Here is an 18736-nt window from a genome sequence, read left to right on the forward strand (position 1 = left end):
TATAGAACTGCTGTTCCCTCCTGTTCTTCATAAGCATAGCCTTCAATCCTTATTTGGTTTAGAAAGAAAAAACACCGAGTTATTTCATCAAATAGCCAAGACAGGAAAACTTACAGGAAAAAACATTTACAGGAAAAACTCAGTTCCTTGCTACAGTATTGGTAAAGTCTTGGGCAGATTACCATAATTTTGCAAGTCACGAGAGTTAAAATATCTTGCAGTATTTTCAGAGGAGATCCCCAGGAGTATATTAAAACTAGAATGAACTTCCTTTTGAAGTCTGTGTCAAAACAGTGTTTTGATATGTCATCCTGCACTCTCCTATCATTCACTGAGCACCTCAGAGCCATGAGGTTCTGTTTTCTGGCAAAAAACCAGAAGGATAAAGTATTTTTACTTATTTCAACTTGTCAGTTAATGTCTTTTACAACAACATGCCTTTCCTTTTACCGATAAATACCACCTCTTCATCTTAAGTTTGAAAGTAACTAACCTTCACAAACCATAGTTCTTGAAATTCAGAGGGACAAAATGCTAAAAGGCATCAAGTAATGAGCGAAAGCTGCATCCTTAGCAGGCATTAACATGGCCAGTTGGCATTACCTTTCAGCATCTTCCTCCTCTTTGTTATCAGCCACTAGAGGGAGATACGATTATACAAGTACAAAGCTTACCCCTGAAATCTGAGTTGGGCCAGTACCCATCACCTTTGGGTTCAACAAACACTTCCAGTTTAATTGTGTTCTCTTTCAGAGTTTAACTTCATGATCTTAGTTGTTCATGGCCATAATTCATTTAGTTAGTGATCAAATTAACTGTTATTTGGGATCTTTGTTCCCAAATCCACTCAAGCATCAGAACTTCACAAATACCCTGTGCACTGTGGAGGCTACAGCTAGGCCATGTGTCAGCTCTTTCCATGTCTTTGGCATTCGGGTTCAAGACAATTCCTCTGCTTTGTGTAACGAGAGGCTGCTTTGGCTGAGGAGTGTCTTCATAGGGAGCAGGCTTTATTCCCAGGGACTTCAAGCCCCCTCCCACTCTAGAGGTTTTGCTCTGCTTCTCTGGGAGAGGCTATTCTAGCAAATGTGTGGTATTATACCCATTTACTAACATGACAGCTGGAGGGTTTTCTTTGCCCTTTTGATATCTATGAGATCTTTTGCACTCCCTCATCACATGCAAAGTATTAGAGCTATTAAAACTAACAATGTATTAATTATTCTTTTTAACAGAAACATTGAGCAGTTGTTAACGTTTGTGACCAGTGCAGATTACAGTAGATAATTTATCTTTTTGTTAATGGCTTAGATTGCAATCATTCCTTGAATTTTACGATCTTGAATTTTACGCCTAATACAATCCATAATACCGTGTTTGGCTTTTTAAAATCAATAACCATTTTAAGTTCTCTGGAGCTGAAAAGGTCATGAGGAAAATCGTCCTGTTTGCTTATGTGCAAACAGGACAATCTGAGCACAAAAGCTGGAGAAGTTTGCGCTTCCCATTTTACTTTGTATGTGCTTTGATTCTATCAAGAAACTCATGTTCCTGCAAGATACCAGTACCATCAAAACATCCTTCAGTCCATCCTTCAACACAGGCTTCTTTATTTAGTAGTTAAACAGCACAGCTGCAGAATAAACTAAGTTTTCTAACAAATTCAGAAACCAATGAAATAAGGCAGGAATAAGATTTGGATGATGAGGTAAATACTACTATTTTAAATACAGCCCTACTGAGTATACTTAATTTGAACAGACAGTACTGAATTTAAGAACTTTCATTAGACTGGATATAAAAGCAACTGCTTTGTGAAGCCCTGTGGCAAGGTGAATACCTCCCGGGACTGACATTCAATGCACGAATAATATTAATCATACACAATGTAAGTTGCTTTTTTTCTATAGCAGTTACTGTAATAAAAAAATGCCCTTCATTCATGTTAATAAAACTACAAGAAAATATTCATAATTCGTTTTAGTTCACTAAGACGGGGAGATCAAAACAAGATGCAAAATAATGCCCTATATATATTTAAATAAGCTCAGTACTAGATGCAGTCATTCCCGCTGGTACTTTGAAGCCCAGGATAAGATTTTAAGCGCTCTGGAAAAATAAAAGAGTACTCAAATAACAGAATTGTAATTCAGCATTGCTATTGCTGTAGGAATTGCAGGGACTGACTGCTGCAGGTTGCTGTAGGCAAAATTCTGTTTAATGAGAATTCCTCCCTCTAATGGAAAAGTAAATTTAAAAAGTGACAGGGATTTTCCTACACAATTACACTTGAATGCATCATTAATAGTCTTTCTACCCCATGACTGAGGAAGTGCAAACCAGTGCCTCAGTCCAACAAAACAAAATCCATCATAGTCTGCTCTATCACTTACTGTGTTGAGCAACAAGCACGATATTCATCAGCATTTCATTGAGGGAGTTGTTTGAAACAGCCCAGTTGCATCTCCCTCCCAGCAAGAGAGCGCTGGTTACCAGTGAACTCCTTCCAGGTGAACGGAGACCTCAACTACACCAGGTCTCCGTGACAGGCATGAACAGCCCTCACACTTTGTGCACGGACAAAGGGGGAGCTTTCAGACTAACTCCGCCAGCATAGCTTCAGATACTGCTTCTAGTAGCATTGAAAATAAAATACATTAGAGCTTCATTACACAAACAGGATTACAGCGCAATTGAAAAAAATCTGTACAGCTATACAACTCCTTCTTCACAGGCCTTTGAAATGACACACTGCACGAGAGAGCTTCTAAAGAAGCAATGTTGACTGCTGTTTCACCCATCCCTCTTCCTCCATATCCCGCTCACAGCTAACATCAATAGTAACTTCAGATACGAAGTTACTAAAAAGTTACTTTCAGGACAAATTTGGCAAGACTCCATGCTGCTGTTCTTTTCCATGACTGGATAAAAATTTATCTAATCAAGCTGCAAAGGCGCAAGATATTTGCTTGTGCTTAGAAAGCATGTTGAGTTGAATACTCAAGATGTACTGTTCTTTGTGCTAAATTCCAGTACTCTCTTGAACGGGGTGTATGTCCTCACCGGCCTGGCGCTTTCAGGGGATCTTCTGTTCTCAGTACTTGTACTGTTAGGACAACAAGAAAAAGCGTACAAGTTAACAGCAGAGGATCAGACAGCTGGGCTGGAAATGCCACGGCAATGAACTTGTGTCTTGTTATTGACATTGACAGTAAACTTTAAAAACATTAAAACATTTAAAACATTAAAAGTAAACTTTTCCATATATTTGGTACTTTCCATATTTCTTTTCTGTGATGGCACAAAAATTACTTGATTAAAACCATGGCAGATGCTGGTAAGTTTACATGCAGGCACCTGCTGGAGCTCATATGGAAACATTCAGCAGTATAGCTACTAGGACTAAGGAACCTGTAACAACAAAGACAGCAATGTTACATTTAAGAACACTGTTAATTGTTAGGAGTAATTCCATAAAATCTCAACTGTAAAGAGGCACATTTCTGCATACAGATAAATCTCTAAAATACCAGATAAGAAGGGGCTGTGGTTCCATACCGCAGCACGCCAGAGAGGACAACAAAGATGGATTTCTGTTGGCACCCTGAGTGAAAAACAGGTTCTGAGGTATCAAAACACGCCATCGAAACATGCTCTAGGCTAAGCACTGAAATGAGTGTATTTTTAAATTGAGAAGGACATTTTAGTTTGTATTGCAGCTTGCTGGTTTCATAATCTGATTTACATTCCTCAGACTAAATGATTCCATTCGCAGGGCAGTTACGATGAACAAGCGTAGTTGCTGTTAATGAAAGTAATGTGCAATGGTCCTCCTCCCCTTACTGTTTTGGCCTTTCCCTGTGGTGACCTGTTGAGGGAGAGATTCAGGTGCCAGTCCATAGCCTTGTTTCAGGGCTCAGTGCAACACTGCTGCAGTGCTCGGGGCAGAGAAAGGGGAGAAGGAGAAGGGGAGGCACAATACCTGGATCTTTATAAAGCCAGGCTACAGAGCCACTGGCCACCACAGATCAGAGAACGCCATTCCCATGCGGGAGTGGTAATGTTACGGTGCCCTTTACTTGGTGGTCTTCCATGTAGGGCTAGGATATCTCCAGAAACTGCTGCAGCCCAAAACTGTTATACTCTTGGTGTTACCTGCTTTTTTAAATGTCCTGGATGCATGTGCCAGAACACAAAGAATAAAGCATGCGTGAAGCTGGCATTAGCCAGCCTCAGGGTAGGGCTATCCATTGTTCTGCTGCTGCACTGCCAGCAGACACATTTCATCAGTATTTCCCATATTTCACAAAGTCAGGTATCTTTACTTTAGCTTTACTCTGTGCTTAAATCACTTTACTGTAGATAAGTATTCCCCAAGGGTTTGCAATATGTCTGCATCTTTAAAAAAAACAATCCTTCTCCATAAGTCATTGAAGGACACTACACCTAGCAGATGTGCTCTTTTAAACTTGGGAAAATTCTGCAAAACTCCACAACCTGCAACAGCTTTATTAGCACTATGGCTTACTAATGCAGCACCAATAAGGGACATTGTGAAGAAGTTTCCTATGAACAAGCAGAAGTAGTAAATACCTGTATGGCAGATCACATCCTACACCAGTATCTCTGGTTTCTATATTGGTCTTTGGTTGGTTTTCCATTAAATAGTCCAATTTATCTTGTAATTCTTTATTCTGGAAAACAGTAATTTTCATCACAAGTTTATTTTACTTAAGTTATGTTAATTAAACAAGGAAATATAATTGCCCGTTGGCTTAGCCCCACAAGAAATAATGTAAAAGTATTTATTGAGAAAATAAAGGAATACTTCTGAGAAAAAATATAAATTACACCCAGAGTTTTATTCAGAAGCTTCTGTTTTAATTGATTATAACACTGTTATAGAATTCTAGCATGAACATTGAGAATTTGTATTACATACATTCCACATGTGACTTGTGTCATAGGTTTGATTTCCATACTGAAGAACAGCAAATACACGTAGTGAGTGTGCATCCAGATAAAATTTGAACCGATGTCACCTGATGTTATTTGGTTTCATAAAATAATCACAATAATATAAACTTAAAAGATAAGGCCTTACCTCACATTCTAAGAAAGAGATTTTTTCTAAAAGCTGTATTATAAATAATTCCTTTTCTTTTACTTTCTTCCTTAGCATTTCAATCTATGAAGAAAAATAAACCAAAGACATTTAGTCTAACGGGGATGGGAAAATGAGGAAAAAGACCCAGATACCAGAGGAAGAAAACACATTTAATTTTATTACTGAGAACAACTGAATACCTATACACATTCACAAACTGCTTTAATCCACGGATTAGCTATCATCCCACACAATGAGGATCATTTACATGAAGATGATACACATATACTAACATGCTTTTAAGACTTTCTGTTCTTCTAGAAAGAGAACAGAAACTCAAACATTGTCACGTAACAAAGCGAACTAGGGAAAACTCCATCGCTGATTCAAAGGCCTTTGTTCTAGTCAGTTTTAACTACACCCAAAACTAGGTGGCAAATTTGCTAGTTTCCTGAAGGTCTTATTTGTTCAGTTATTTCCTGGCATACCAGACTCCTTGAAGAAAGATTTATTTTGATTTTATACCTAGGGAATGGAAAGAAGTTATTTAGAAATGTTCATGAAAATTAAGGTAGCTGCACCGGAAGCGTTGCATCTCAATACTGTTCTGTATGGAACAGAAGACAATCTTCCTTATATTCTGGGGTTTCTGCTGGTCATAGAGCTGTGCCACAAGAACTTCTGCATTAAACCTTTCCCTGCTACCAGCACCAGCAGGTACGGACCAGAGAAGCTGGCTATGACCCAGATTTCATACCAGTCCCTTTTCTGATTGCGTGGAAGTGGGCTTTCTAAAGCTCCTAAAGCCATAGTTTTCCTTTTCCATTCTTCTGAACCCGTTACCTAAAGCAAGCTTTGCTGTGAGAGTTGTCTGGCAGAGTTCGGCTGCTTTCAGCTGACAGCATTTAGGAGACAATAGCTTCTTATGCAAACTGAATTTTCTTCTCAGTCCAAAGGAAAAGCCCCTTGTTATTCTCTCTCAACCCCTGCTGACTACACCTACTAACGTAGTGGCTAACAAAAAGAGCAAACCAAAACAATAGCTACATGGCAATGTCAGTTGTTACTGCTTCCCCAGTTCAGGTTGTTGCTCACAGACACCTGTAGACACACCACTTCACAAGCACGTACGACAAGATGCTTCCTTTATCCGTAGTTACAGTCTACTTCAGATGCAGAAAGCAACGTTAAAAATATTTCTAAGGAGAATCATTGGAAGTGCACTGAAATATCAGTTTGAGGGAGAAAAGGGATTCTGTATCATGTATCTGTATCACGTATTCTGTATCTGTGTGCAGATAAGGACTGGGAGAAGGCAGATTTCCCACTGTGTTCTGTGCTTATGCAAGTCCTGTCCTACCACAACGGCAATGAAAGCTGATAGCGGTGGATATACTCTTTTTGCTGTGTTAAATGGTGTCCGATCAGTAATTTTTCCACTTCAGTTTCAATCCACCTTTCTTGAACAAACCCCCTATTTTCCCGCTATCAGGTCCATGGGAATGTGTCTCTGCTGAGGTGCTGAAACATCAGCAGCTGAAGCCCTCTCCCTGCTCCATGCCAACTCTCTTCAAGGAGGCAGAGCCCAGCTGACAACTTCTGCTTTACCAATAAGTGCATTATCTCAGGCAGCTGTCTCCACAATTCACTAAAGTAAATTAAAGGTATAAAAAAGTTTCTGATTCTGGTTTCAGGCTTAAGATCAGAAGTAAACCAAGCTAGTAAATGGATGGTCCACATCACAAATGGAATGCCAGAGTCTGCCACGCACCGCTTTTGGTAACGTCCCTATTTCTGTGTATATAAAATAGTGCACCCCTTAAAGCTGTGTCAGATGAGGAAAGAAAGGTTCAAACTGCCACTACAGCACGGGAAGAGTGTGCATCCCACGCAGTGCTCCATGTTCTTGGGCAATACGCCACAGTGAAAAACCCCAGAGATCTATGCCTATAGCTTTTTTATCACAAGAAAACTATAAAAAGAGCTCTGCATAATAAAAAGTATTTTCTATAAAGCTGCACATTGAGTTAGCTTTATCAGGTTTTTGACTGGTTGTGGGCTTCATGATACAATTTTAAGGAAAAGAAAAAAGTATTTGTTAGTAAAAAAATTAGAGGACTTTTACTAAGCGAATTCATTTTGTAGAACAGCCAAACTGAAACAAGGAAAGCTCAGAATACGTTACTTTTTCCTGGCAGTCGTTACATTGATATGCAAGAAAGACCATTTCTAAATACTTAGGTCAAATTTTCCATGCACTCTCACCAGTCACTTTTTGTGACTTAAAATCAGTTTTGTGGAAGAACATTAACAAACTCCTTCAAAACCTCCAGTGTAAAACTTTTCAGCACGTCTGGAAACAATGATTAGTAGAAATATTCACATCCTGCTAAAAGAGAATGACAAAATATTCAAAGGTACAATAATCAACAGTAGTACTATCATCTGCCCGAAAATTTACTGCTAGGTATTGTAAAACATACAGAACTATAAAAAAAATGAAGCAAGGTGTCAAATGCACAAATTAAACCAAAAAATGGAAAGTTATAAAATAAACTGAACTTTAATTTAGTCTCCATGATCTTCAGTTACCACATCTCATTGACCCAATGATCAGTTACTACTTGGAAAAGCTCAAATGTAAATGCCATACAGTAAGTGTTTTCAGCTGAGCAGTTACAGAATGTATGAGTGCTATCATCACCCATCTTCCTCAAAATCAGCTATTTCCTTTTTTAGTCTTTGATTCACAAAGTGCTTGTAAAAACCATCCATGTCATCTAAAACCATTATAATTTCAGTTTTCACACCACATAAACACAAAGCTCATAGCATTTTCAGAAAATTGTGGCACATGTTTTGATCTTCATGTCTAATTACAGCTTTGTTTCATAGTACGACTACATTAAGTCAGCTGTATCTTCACTGGTTCAATAGCTTCAGTCCTGCCAATAAATTCCACATAGGAAAAGACAAACTGTTCTTTTAGAACTTCCAAGCGGGTCTTGTCTATTAATATTCTGTTCTACTATGCATGCAAGAAAATAATGTTAAGACCAGTAATCAGAATGACACCAAGAGGACTGAAGCCAAGCCCAGCCCTGTGATCAGGGGAGGGTTTTGCCCAGACAGATATCCAGACTTGTTATTGAAGGTAATATACCTCATCAGCTGTCCATTCTGGTTTTTACATCAAACACAACATGGTTCTGTTTTCACATAGGTGATCAAATTATCTATTATCCAAAAGCAAGACCGAACTCACATGTTTCATAGCCAGTTACCTTCAGTTATATTCGCTCTATGATACGAAGGCTTGAAGGCATGAAATACACGGTGACAGTAACCATTAGGTTTACCAGTATTACATACAAATAGATATAGCATAAGTTAAACTTATATTTGTTTATTCTTCACATTGGCTCCAGAGACAAACTCCCTAAAGATGTTTTAGAGTTATTTTAACTAGAATAGTCTGAAGGCAAAAATGAGCATGGACACATTAAAAACTAACAGAGAATACAAAGAGGAAGACCTTGACAAACAGCTTCCCCCATTAACCAAACACAAACATTAACTCCAAAAAGACATTTAGTAATTTGGTGGGAACGTTACTGCTTTTACCTTTTTTTTGGCGGGTGTGTGTGTGAGGGAATCCTCTAAGGACTGGAAGACTGAACCATACATAACTGCACTCCTCTGCTTTGCCCCTCTGAAGAATTATGCCAGAATTTTAAAATACACCCCCTCTTCTACAGAATGAGGAAGAGACAATATCATCACATGCACAAAGTCTTAGGCCAGTACTAAACCAGAATGGAATGATTAGACCATGCAGATTACAGATATGATAGGGCTAGGAATCGAGCAACTTAAATAAAACCTGGTGGCTCTTCAGAACATTATGAACTCAAAGACAGAGCCACACAGACCAAATTATTCCAGGAGAAATAAATTCAGCAGTGACTAATACAAGAGGCTGTTTCAATGCCAGGAGAAATGTCCTGCAGTCCCCACTCCCCTTTGAGACTGCTGCAGAAGGAAAGCAGGGCCAGAACGTAGCAGGGCACCCGTATTCTTCCACACAGGCATGCTGCACCCCCAGACACATGGCCAGTGAGTTGTCTCAGCATCCTCTGCAGTCCAAGGGCTGCAACCCCTTCCAAAGTCGTGACACGCCTTTAAACCTACCCACAGGCCTGACACAGATGACACATCCCACCAGAGTAGTTTACTACAAAAAAGTTTATTTACTGAATAAGGACCTGAGTACACATCATCTTATGCCATTAGCACCAGGTGTGGGCAAACCTCATTTGATTAACCCTTGAGGGGACAGGTCACAGGAAAATCAGGAATTACTTCAGGGGATTATATTCATATATTACTATAATAAATAAAATGCAACCTTAATTCAATACGTTTGTATAAATCACATTGCATAAAGTAAAAGTTGTTTCCTTTGAGAGGGGAATGTAACAAGAACACTGAATCGCAATGCTCATATTGGGTAAAAGCATATACAAAAATAAATTCATGCCTCGCTACTTAATCTCATTTTGCCTTTTCCATAAAAATGTTAGTTATAGCAAACTAAAATAAGATGAGAACACTCACAGCACCATAAAGCTGTATTGCACAAACCCAAGTCTTGAGAGTGTCTTTGTTCCAAGGTGCAGCAGAACAACTAGCAGGTGACAGAGCCATGGATTTTGACTTTTGGTTGAATATAAGGTTAGGAGGAGAGAAGAAGCAAGATAAGTCAAAGACAATACTGAACTGGGGGCCCAAATGGTGGCCAGAATATTCTAGGGTCAGAAACAAATCAGTGCAAGCCAAAGACTCAACTTCTATGGACTGACTCTTGGATCTGAGTCACTTCTGGACAGACTCCAGGACAAAATTGTCACCAAGATGTTCCTACATTTTCTTTGCTCAATGCCCAGTGCCTAAAATCCATCTCGCTGTTTCTGCAGACTATAGTGTTTCAGCTCACTGTCAAATCAGCAGCTTGCTCCCAAATCTGGCTTTTGCACAACTATCCTCTCAGATTCCTCCATCATTTTCTACAAGCACTATTCAAGTACATCCTACAGCCTCTCCTCTTCTGACCTTCCCTAGAAGTGCCCAGACAGTCCTACCCTAGCACTTACCTCTTGATCTAAATTCCATTGTTAGACTGACTAGCTGTTCTCTTCTCTTTTTACCAGTTTTTTTTTTAATGACCTTCACATCCACATTAAGCAAAAAAATCTGACAACCTACTTAGCAATGTTATTTTACATTAATGACCCACTCAATCCTTTCAAAGCAGTTCTACTAACAGTAAAAATGTGAATTTAGCAACCCAGGGCCACACCATCATCCTTTTTCCTATCATCTCGTTCTCTCTTACCTCCCTCACTCCACTGTCTTCATTGCTTCTGCCTTCCCTTCTCCTGTTAGGAGACACGTGACTATTCCAAAACAGGGAAGGGAAGAGCTACAAGGCCCAGGCTAGGGTTTGTAATTCATCTGGTCTAGCAGTGACTGAGGGCCATCTCGTGCTCTTAGGCCATCTGGGGGCTGGGGAGCATTCCCTCCAGTGCTGTAACAACTAGGAGAGAGGAGCTCCCTGGCTCAGTCACTCGGTGCACATACGCTGCTCAGGAGCTCTTCGCCTGGTGACAGGCCAGTGCAGCAGGGTGCAGTTGAGCTCAGCCCTTTGGCCACCTTGCTTCAATCCTTGGCATTTGGTTGTCAGGCACAGGAAGGGCACCTGATCTCTCCCCATCATGGCAGGATCTGTGAAGTTCCCTGCAGATTGTGTTGGGTGTGCAGCTTGCATTTCACTCCAGTTTCTAGTGATCTGAATCAGCACATAAGGCCCCACGTGCAATGTGAACCATTCTGAATTTATCCACTGGCTCAGGATTAATATGACCACAGCACTTCTTTTCAACTCGCTCCTCCTTGATTCAGCCCTACTTACCACCTCTATGTTTTTGTTGCCTCCTGAAACCTTGAGGTCATTCTCTCAAACTCCCTCAACCTCCAGATTGTCACCCTATCATTTGTAGCAACTCCCAGAAAATTCAGTTCTCCTTGTCCTTCCCATCAATGAAGATCTGTTTATCATCGCTGCATCTTATAGAGTCTCCAGTACATCTCCTCAAATACCAAACAAAATTGTCATGCCACTTGAATGGGCTATGTAAATACTTTCTAGGAAGAGTTGCACTTCTGAATTTCTCTTGCTCCACCAAGCAACTAAAGTTACTGCTTCAGGAAGATGAAAGCCTAGATGTTCAAGTCAACCACTTTAAACTGATCTCATGCATACAACAGCTAAGAAGAACAGTCAGGAGGAGAATCACAGGACCTAAAGGAAAGAGTCTCTAAAGAAACACTGAAGATGCGAGTTGTGGTATTAGAAGGGAAGTCAACAGAACTGCAATTAAAACAGAAGGAAAAAGCACCTTAGGAGAAAATTAGCAAGTTGTGTCCAATTGTAGAGTCCTTACGAAGAAAGTCTGAAATAGCAAACTTTATTTTATACTGTGTATTCAGACACAGTTCTGGAGGCTTGAAATACACAGTTATCTGCTGGATTGGAACACATACAGCTGTTAGGTGAACTGTCAACATTTACCACTTGAGATTATCATCCAGTAGTTTAAAATATTTATCAGAACATGACAGTGTTAACGTATTTAAGTATTATATATTATTCAAGTATGGTGTATTTTCCTTATTCATCTCGCATTAATAGGTTTGGTATCTGTAACACTGATACAGAGACATGAACAAACTGGTCAAAAATATGACTAAACACAGGACAAACACATACGGTATGATACAAAACAAGACAGACAAGATATTGCAACATCAGCCTGAACTCTCAGAGGTAACTGCTGTACAAGGAGAAGAAAATTTTACTTAGTCCAGTATTTCACTGGACCTTAAGTGGTATTTATCAGAGGTTAGACAAGAGTCTTGAAATTTTTTCAGGGAACGTAATGCAGTAAATAGAAATGAGCACCTTCGCCTTTTAATCCTCCTTAAATCACTTGAGCAACACCTCAATACTTTTTGTATTTTAAAACTCGTATTTAAAGAAGTGGTAACAATTTACTGAGACCTTCCTAAACTAAGAAGTTGTGTGAACATGTTACACCAGACTTTGATGTGCATCTGTTGCTAAAGCAGGCCCACAGGGCCTAGACGTCCTCACGAGTGACAAACATTGGCACATTGTCTACAGCTCAACCCACCTTATTAAGGGCTACTTTAGTACTGTGCAAGTTTTCTAATTAATGACTTGGCCAGGCTGCAAGTCCAGCTGAAGGATCTGGTGCCACGCATGTACAAACCCTCTCACCAAACACTAGCAGTCATTCTGCTTCTGCCAGTAGACAGGCAAAGGACTGCCGGGCTCAAGTCCACTGAGGCATGCCAAACACTGGAATTGGGGCGGGGGCGGGGCGAGTTACTTGTGTTCTGCCATTTGTCTTCTTCCTCCAGGCTCCCAAGGTGGGTTTCTCTTTCTGCAGCTGTTGTTGCGTGTTCTGTTGCTGCTGTTTTGGTTTTACTGTAGGTACTATGCAATGCAGATTTTGGTTAATAAATGTTTGGCATCTGTCTGCGGCTGGTAATTCCATCTTCTCATCCTCTATGCTTCTGTGTGGCTTCTTTTACTTGACCTAAATTTGAAACCGTATTTCCATAGTAAAACTGGGATATTTTGCTAGATATTTGGAGTTGGAGTATCTTGATACAGAAGTTTTCAACTGTTTCTTAAGTCTTTGGTGGGAAAATTTCTTCTTTAATCCCCATTTGTGCAATACAAAGTATCTTCTGTATTTGGGATATCGTTTGCTCATTAGCAGTTTGTCCTTTCGTGCAAGTATCTTCCACAACAGAACAGGATACAGCTTCTCCCTGGTGTTTGATCACCATTTATTATCCAACGAATCTGAGACTAAAGCTGGAGAACAGCTCATGGGCCATGACCTAGAGACAGTTCAATTCAGTAGTTAGGGGAATTTCATGTGAAATCTGAGTTCTGTCGATAAATTCTTGGCATGGAATCAAATATCCTTTTCTCTTCTCAGTCCCCTTCAGAATAGCTCTCTATATCTGCATCAACCCACTCACCTTACTTACAAAATGTAAATGCTTATTTCCTTCCCTTCCTTGCTTCTCAACAATGAAATAATATCACATATAAAATAAGCTCATTGTGCCAGGAAACTGCAATTCAATGTCATTTACAAAACTCTCAAAACTAAAGCTCTCAAATCTCTCCAGGTTTGAAATTAAGATCAAGCCAGGAAATACTTCTGTTGCTGATTTAAGGAAAAAAAAAAAAAAAAAAATCAATGTTTTGTATTTCATTTGAAGACTGCCTCACTCTAAACTGTCCCATCTCCTAGACTGGCACAGACAGTATGAACAGATTGACCAAATTAAATAGATTATTTAAATGACATGCTTTCAACCGTCTCACAGAATAACAGTCATTTTAACCCTGAAAGAAGCAATGTGGTAGCAGCTTCCCATGCCCTCCCATAGTGCCTCTGCGCCCGCATCTGCATTTGAAGACTGCCTCACTCTAAACTGTCCCATCTCCTAGACTGGCACAGACAGTATGAACAGATTGACCAAATTAAATAGATTATTTAAATGACATGCTTTCAACCGTCTCACAGAATAACAGTCATTTTAACCCTGAAAGAAGCAATGTGGTAGCAGCTTCCCATGCCCTCCCATAGTGCCTCTGCGCCCGCATCTGCCTGCCCAAGTCCATCTCTGCGTTCAGCAGTCCTTGGTGGAAAGACCTGAAGTTTGCGTACTTCCACCTTTCACACTGTGAGTCTCCTGCAAATTCTTCCACTGACTGAATTGGCTTTCCCCTGGATTTGTAAGTCTCTCTCTGCCCAGTCATAGTTTTAGATGGCTACAAAGGCAAGGGTCAAAACAAAAAGGCAGCTAATTGAGTCTAGCGTTATTTATTCATGCTGATTTCACCACTGAGCTCCGGCCATCTGTGTCTTCTCAGTCCTTTTTGGAAAGCCTGCTATGGACAGATAGTATGAGAAAGGGCCTGGGTTTCTGCACCCCTGCCAAACGCAGGTCCTGCACTTTGAATTGCCAGCCCTTCATGTAAAATGTACTGCAGTAAGCTGGGAACAAATAGATTCATTTAACAAACAAGTTCAACACAGGTAAATCTGTCAGCCTTGAATCATCTGCAGTCCCTCTCTAACACAACGTGGGGCTTTAAGACTATGCAGGATAACTTTCTGTTCAGCCAGTGCTCTAATGGACTGAGATTGTGGCTTTCACAGCAAAGAATCCCTGTAAGGCTGAAAAAGGGGTATGCATAGGATCTAATGCACAGAGATGTTGCAGGTCACTGATTCCAGCAAAATTCCATTTTATTTCTTCCATTTATTTTCTTCTGAAAGTTACTTTCCATGCTTCTGTTTAATTTATGACTGCTCTGACTAGGTCAAGTTGAAGAAGGTTCTATTAGTGCCCAAGATGGATTTATTTTCAGAGAAAAAAAAAATCAGAATTAAATTATTTCTTTGCTAAGGAGTACAAGCACACTGAACTGTGATTGTCCTGCTCTGCCTGGGCTCAGCTCCGCAGGTCACATATCTACTGCATTCAGTATCAGCAAGATGGGTCCTGGGAAAAGGAAGGCTTTAATACTCTTTTCCTCCATGGCCTCCTACATTTGGTGCTTCTCTGCCAGCATGCCCCTTCACTCATGCCAGGGTGAGGACTGTCTTGTAACACAATTTTAAATGCCATCAAAACAGCACTGAATGTGGTAGGGCTGCCTAATGCATCACAAAATTCCACTAAAAAGCTTCTCTTCTCACTTCCTCCTGACTTTTTGCCGTTCTTTTACATCTGTCACTTGTAAACGATCCATCATCTTTCCCTAAAAAGGCCTGAAGAGCAATTATTTTGTGATTTTTCAGCCAGCAAATTAATCTCAGTACTTGTTCAGTTCTGACAGTTTACTGTATGAGTTTGAAGCAGCATATCTTATTTAATCAGCACCCCTTTGAAATTATGTTCATTTCTGTAGCTGCACTTTGTCTAAATTGGAGATAACCGCATAAACCCGACGAGATTTACACTGAAAGAGTAAACCCCTCATTTATACTTCAGATCTCTGTGTGAACACACAAAGATTAAGACTAAATAAAACTCATCCTGTATTCAGGCAAGCACACTAGTTCAGAAAGCAGCTTTGTTTCAGCTTCTAAGAAAAGCCCTGCTGATGATTTTGACTATTTACTTTCTTTCCACTTCTCTTCCAAGCTTTCCAGGTTAGGCTGCTCTCAGCCAATTCTCATGCAACAGAGAAGCTAAGTGTTTCAGAAAGCAGACTTTCTAGCTGCTTGGATCATTCTTTCTTTCTCAATTATATTATGTAAAATCAAACGATTGATCATTATAATAGCCTCATAAACCCTAAGATGGAATGTTATTTTAGAGATAACAGCCATGCAAATATTTCAATAATGAGTAACATGGCAGATTTTCATGACACTTTTCTAAATATTCCTAGCTATTACACTCTCCGTTTCGTTAATGTAGAGAGGACATGCGCTCAAATATGCCCTGATGAACACATTTTCTGGGGCTTACATAGCTGCACAATTACGAACTCTTCCCTGTTTACTCTAGAAAGTGTGTTTAGTGCTGCTGCTCGCTAGTTTTTAACTGAACTCCAGAACAGACTTCAAGATAGCATTCCTTTTCTACAGCCTACCTTTTAATAAATACTTTTGTTGCCAATTTCTCAGCTTCCATGGCATAGTTCATAAGTGTTACTTAAAGTGAGCCTAAAAATATTTTTCTAATATTTACATAGAGAAGAGCACACAATCATGAAAAATACCACGTGTGGATAGCTCAGAGCATTCACATCTCCAACAGGTTTTATCTTCCCCCATGGTGGACAGCTACTCTTCTCTGTACTATTAACGCTGCTATTTTTAGGCCTTTAATTAAAAGAGTGCAGTTTAAAATAGTGCACGACAACTGTATCGTAGGTATTTCCTCAAACACAGTACAAACACGAAGCACAGATAGCAAAAAATTTTTTAAAAAAGCATTAAATGCCTAAAGTATTTGGTACCATTTGACCTGATCAAACCTCTCTTACAGGAGTCTTCAATTAGCTCACTGGTGAAAATACAGATGTAGCTACAGGTGTTCATGTGGTTCTCAAGGAAATTGAATTAAAAGAAAAACTAAAGCACACAAGGACTAAAGGAGAGAACAAAAAAGTATTTGTGTGGCTACATGGCAGACAAGGATTTGTACAGAGATTTAGCTGATTTTGAAAAGCAGGTAGTTGGTCATCGATTAGAAGTAGACAGATTTGACAGCTAAGTAGCGAGTTGGTCACCTAACATTCTACTTGTTAAATAGGATAACAAAAGATCAAGAAGGGCTTTCTGCATATATGAAGACACCAGCAGAGATACATTACAAGGAAGCAGCAAGCCAAACTCACCCATTAAACCTAGTATTTATGAAATAATAATCGCTGGCCCAAGCGTTATACATGTTTTTCCCGAAACGCCTCAAGAACTGCAAGTACTTGTTATGCAATGCAGCCCACTGGAGATCAAAATACATCTAGCAGTTTAAAATATATTTAGTAACAAAGGGCAAAGCTTAGGCCACCATCGAATCACCTAGGCTGCCACACGTACCACAAAGTGACGTGTGCTTTAGAACTTTTGGTTAGAACCAAAAAAGCTCCTAACATGATAGGGGGGTTAGAGACGCAAAACAGATTAACTAATTATTCCCATAATCCATTAGAGGGATTGGATTATTGGGTTGGAGAAGATTTCCTTAGTAGAATACCGTGGAATAAAGATTGTTAGCTCAGTTTAGACTGCTTGCTATGATGCTTGAAAATAGTGAAATGTCAACCTGAACTAGAAACAAAACCTCAAGACTTTATACAACTCTTCTATACTGATAATGAGACAAAAGAACTTTAATGCAAAGGGATAGAGACTTTTGCATCCCTCTCTGTAAAAGACACTTTGTATCACACATCTGATCATACAGCAGGACTACAGTGGAAACTTATAAATCAAAACAGATGTAGGTAAAAATATATTTTCTATATATAAAAATACTATCTTGATAAAAATGAAAAACTACATGTCTAATCAGAAATCCTGTAATAGCACACTGTGAATGCAGAAAGAATGCCTTAGGTTAGAATGGTTTCCAAACATTTGATTTTGTGAATGTGATGTCTGAAAACAAATAAAAGATATTTCCTAAACGCCTATGCTCTCTGCAATAGCTCGGTGTTATAGTGCTGTCAGTCTGCTTTGTAAAGCTCCAATTTAAGCGTAATTTACCCATTTTTCTCATCATTTTTTCATCCACTCAGAGAAACAGAAATATTCGCGGTCGCAGCCTTCTGACTGCTAAACAGGTTTCTGTTCTGGTACATTGGCATCCTGTAACTTAAAGCAGCTTTCCATCAGAAAGCCATTTAAACTCTTGCAAGAAATTATATCAGTGACGATGATCTCCCAAAACTATGGTAAAAAATAAGAGACGTGAAAAACTGTATTTGCCCACCTACTTCTATGAGGAAACACATCATAAGGAAAAAAAGGGCAGCTTTTAGCATCCACTTCTGAACATGAAGGAGTCTAATGACTACACTGCGTGGTTTCTGCAGTTACCCTCTGAATGTTCAAATTAAGTTGCAAGATCTACCGTGAAGAGTTCCAGAATCAGAGTCAGCTTAAAGATCACAGTATATAACGCACAGACACTGGATTAAACGGCTTTCACCTAGTCTTTCTGCTTCACTAGCACCAGATGCTTCACTCATCTTCCACTGAGTTTGTAACTAAAGCAGCACAAGGAAATTGCACACAGAGCAGACCCTCTTTGGATTATGTACTCAAAGAATCAGGGTTCGCAAAAGACTCAGAACTGCTTTACTAGAGCTCACCTCCTCAACCATGTGCTTGACTTTCTTCTGTTGGCAATGGACCATATCATCCAGATGTTTGATGCGCTCTCTTAGGCTAGCTGCTACCTCCTCCAAGTGCTGTGACCTAGCAAAACATGGAAGAATTAAGCGTATAAATGAGGAACTAAACAATAACAACCCCCACAATCCCATCATAAATCAGGAGGACTAGGTCAAGAGGCAGGCAAGTTGAATTCCACTGACAGACGTCAGTTTGTCCAAAGTACATTTTAATGGTAGTCTTTTAGTCCAAGTGGCTGCCTCCACCCAAGTTCACTCACCTTTGTCTTGCATACTGGTGTGCTTACTCAGAGCCTGAAGTGCTGACAATTAAACAACGTGACAAAGCTCATCTTAAGACGTGTGTTTTTCCTTGATGTGAAAGGCATTTAGACAATAGATCTTTATCACTATAAAGCCATATTTATCCTGACATATTACCACCTGCAAACCTTTTGGAAATATATACTAAAGCCAGGAAGCACATTTGCTGGCATCCTTTTAAAAGCTCTCCTACTGCAGGGAAGCCTTGAGTCAAGGGCTTGGCATAGCTGCCAAGAGGAGCAGAATGCTAATTGGAGTAGTGTTAACTCATCAGTCAGCAG

The 18736-nt window shown here is 39.7% G+C and overlaps 1 protein-coding gene across 1 annotated transcript in view; it reads right to left on the reverse strand.

Annotated features, from left to right (window-relative positions):
• Window positions 1-603: 603 nt before the first annotated feature.
• LOC104500434 (myocardial zonula adherens protein-like) overlaps window positions 604-18736 on the reverse strand; it is a gene marked incomplete at both ends in the record, with an annotated part of 45692 nt that continues 27559 nt past the window's right edge. Inside the window, 5 exons of the mRNA XM_010144084.1 lie at window positions 604-637; window positions 3012-3100; window positions 4594-4694; window positions 5105-5188; window positions 18111-18216. Of these exons, the coding sequence (XP_010142386.1) occupies window positions 604-637; window positions 3012-3100; window positions 4594-4694; window positions 5105-5188; window positions 18111-18216 (414 nt within the window). The remainder of the gene's footprint in view (window positions 638-3011; window positions 3101-4593; window positions 4695-5104; window positions 5189-18110; window positions 18217-18736) is intronic.

This window comes from Buceros rhinoceros, unplaced genomic scaffold (assembly GCF_000710305.1).
Source record: "Buceros rhinoceros silvestris isolate BGI_N320 unplaced genomic scaffold, ASM71030v1 scaffold45140, whole genome shotgun sequence".
Lineage (NCBI taxonomy): Eukaryota > Metazoa > Chordata > Aves > Bucerotiformes > Bucerotidae > Buceros > Buceros rhinoceros.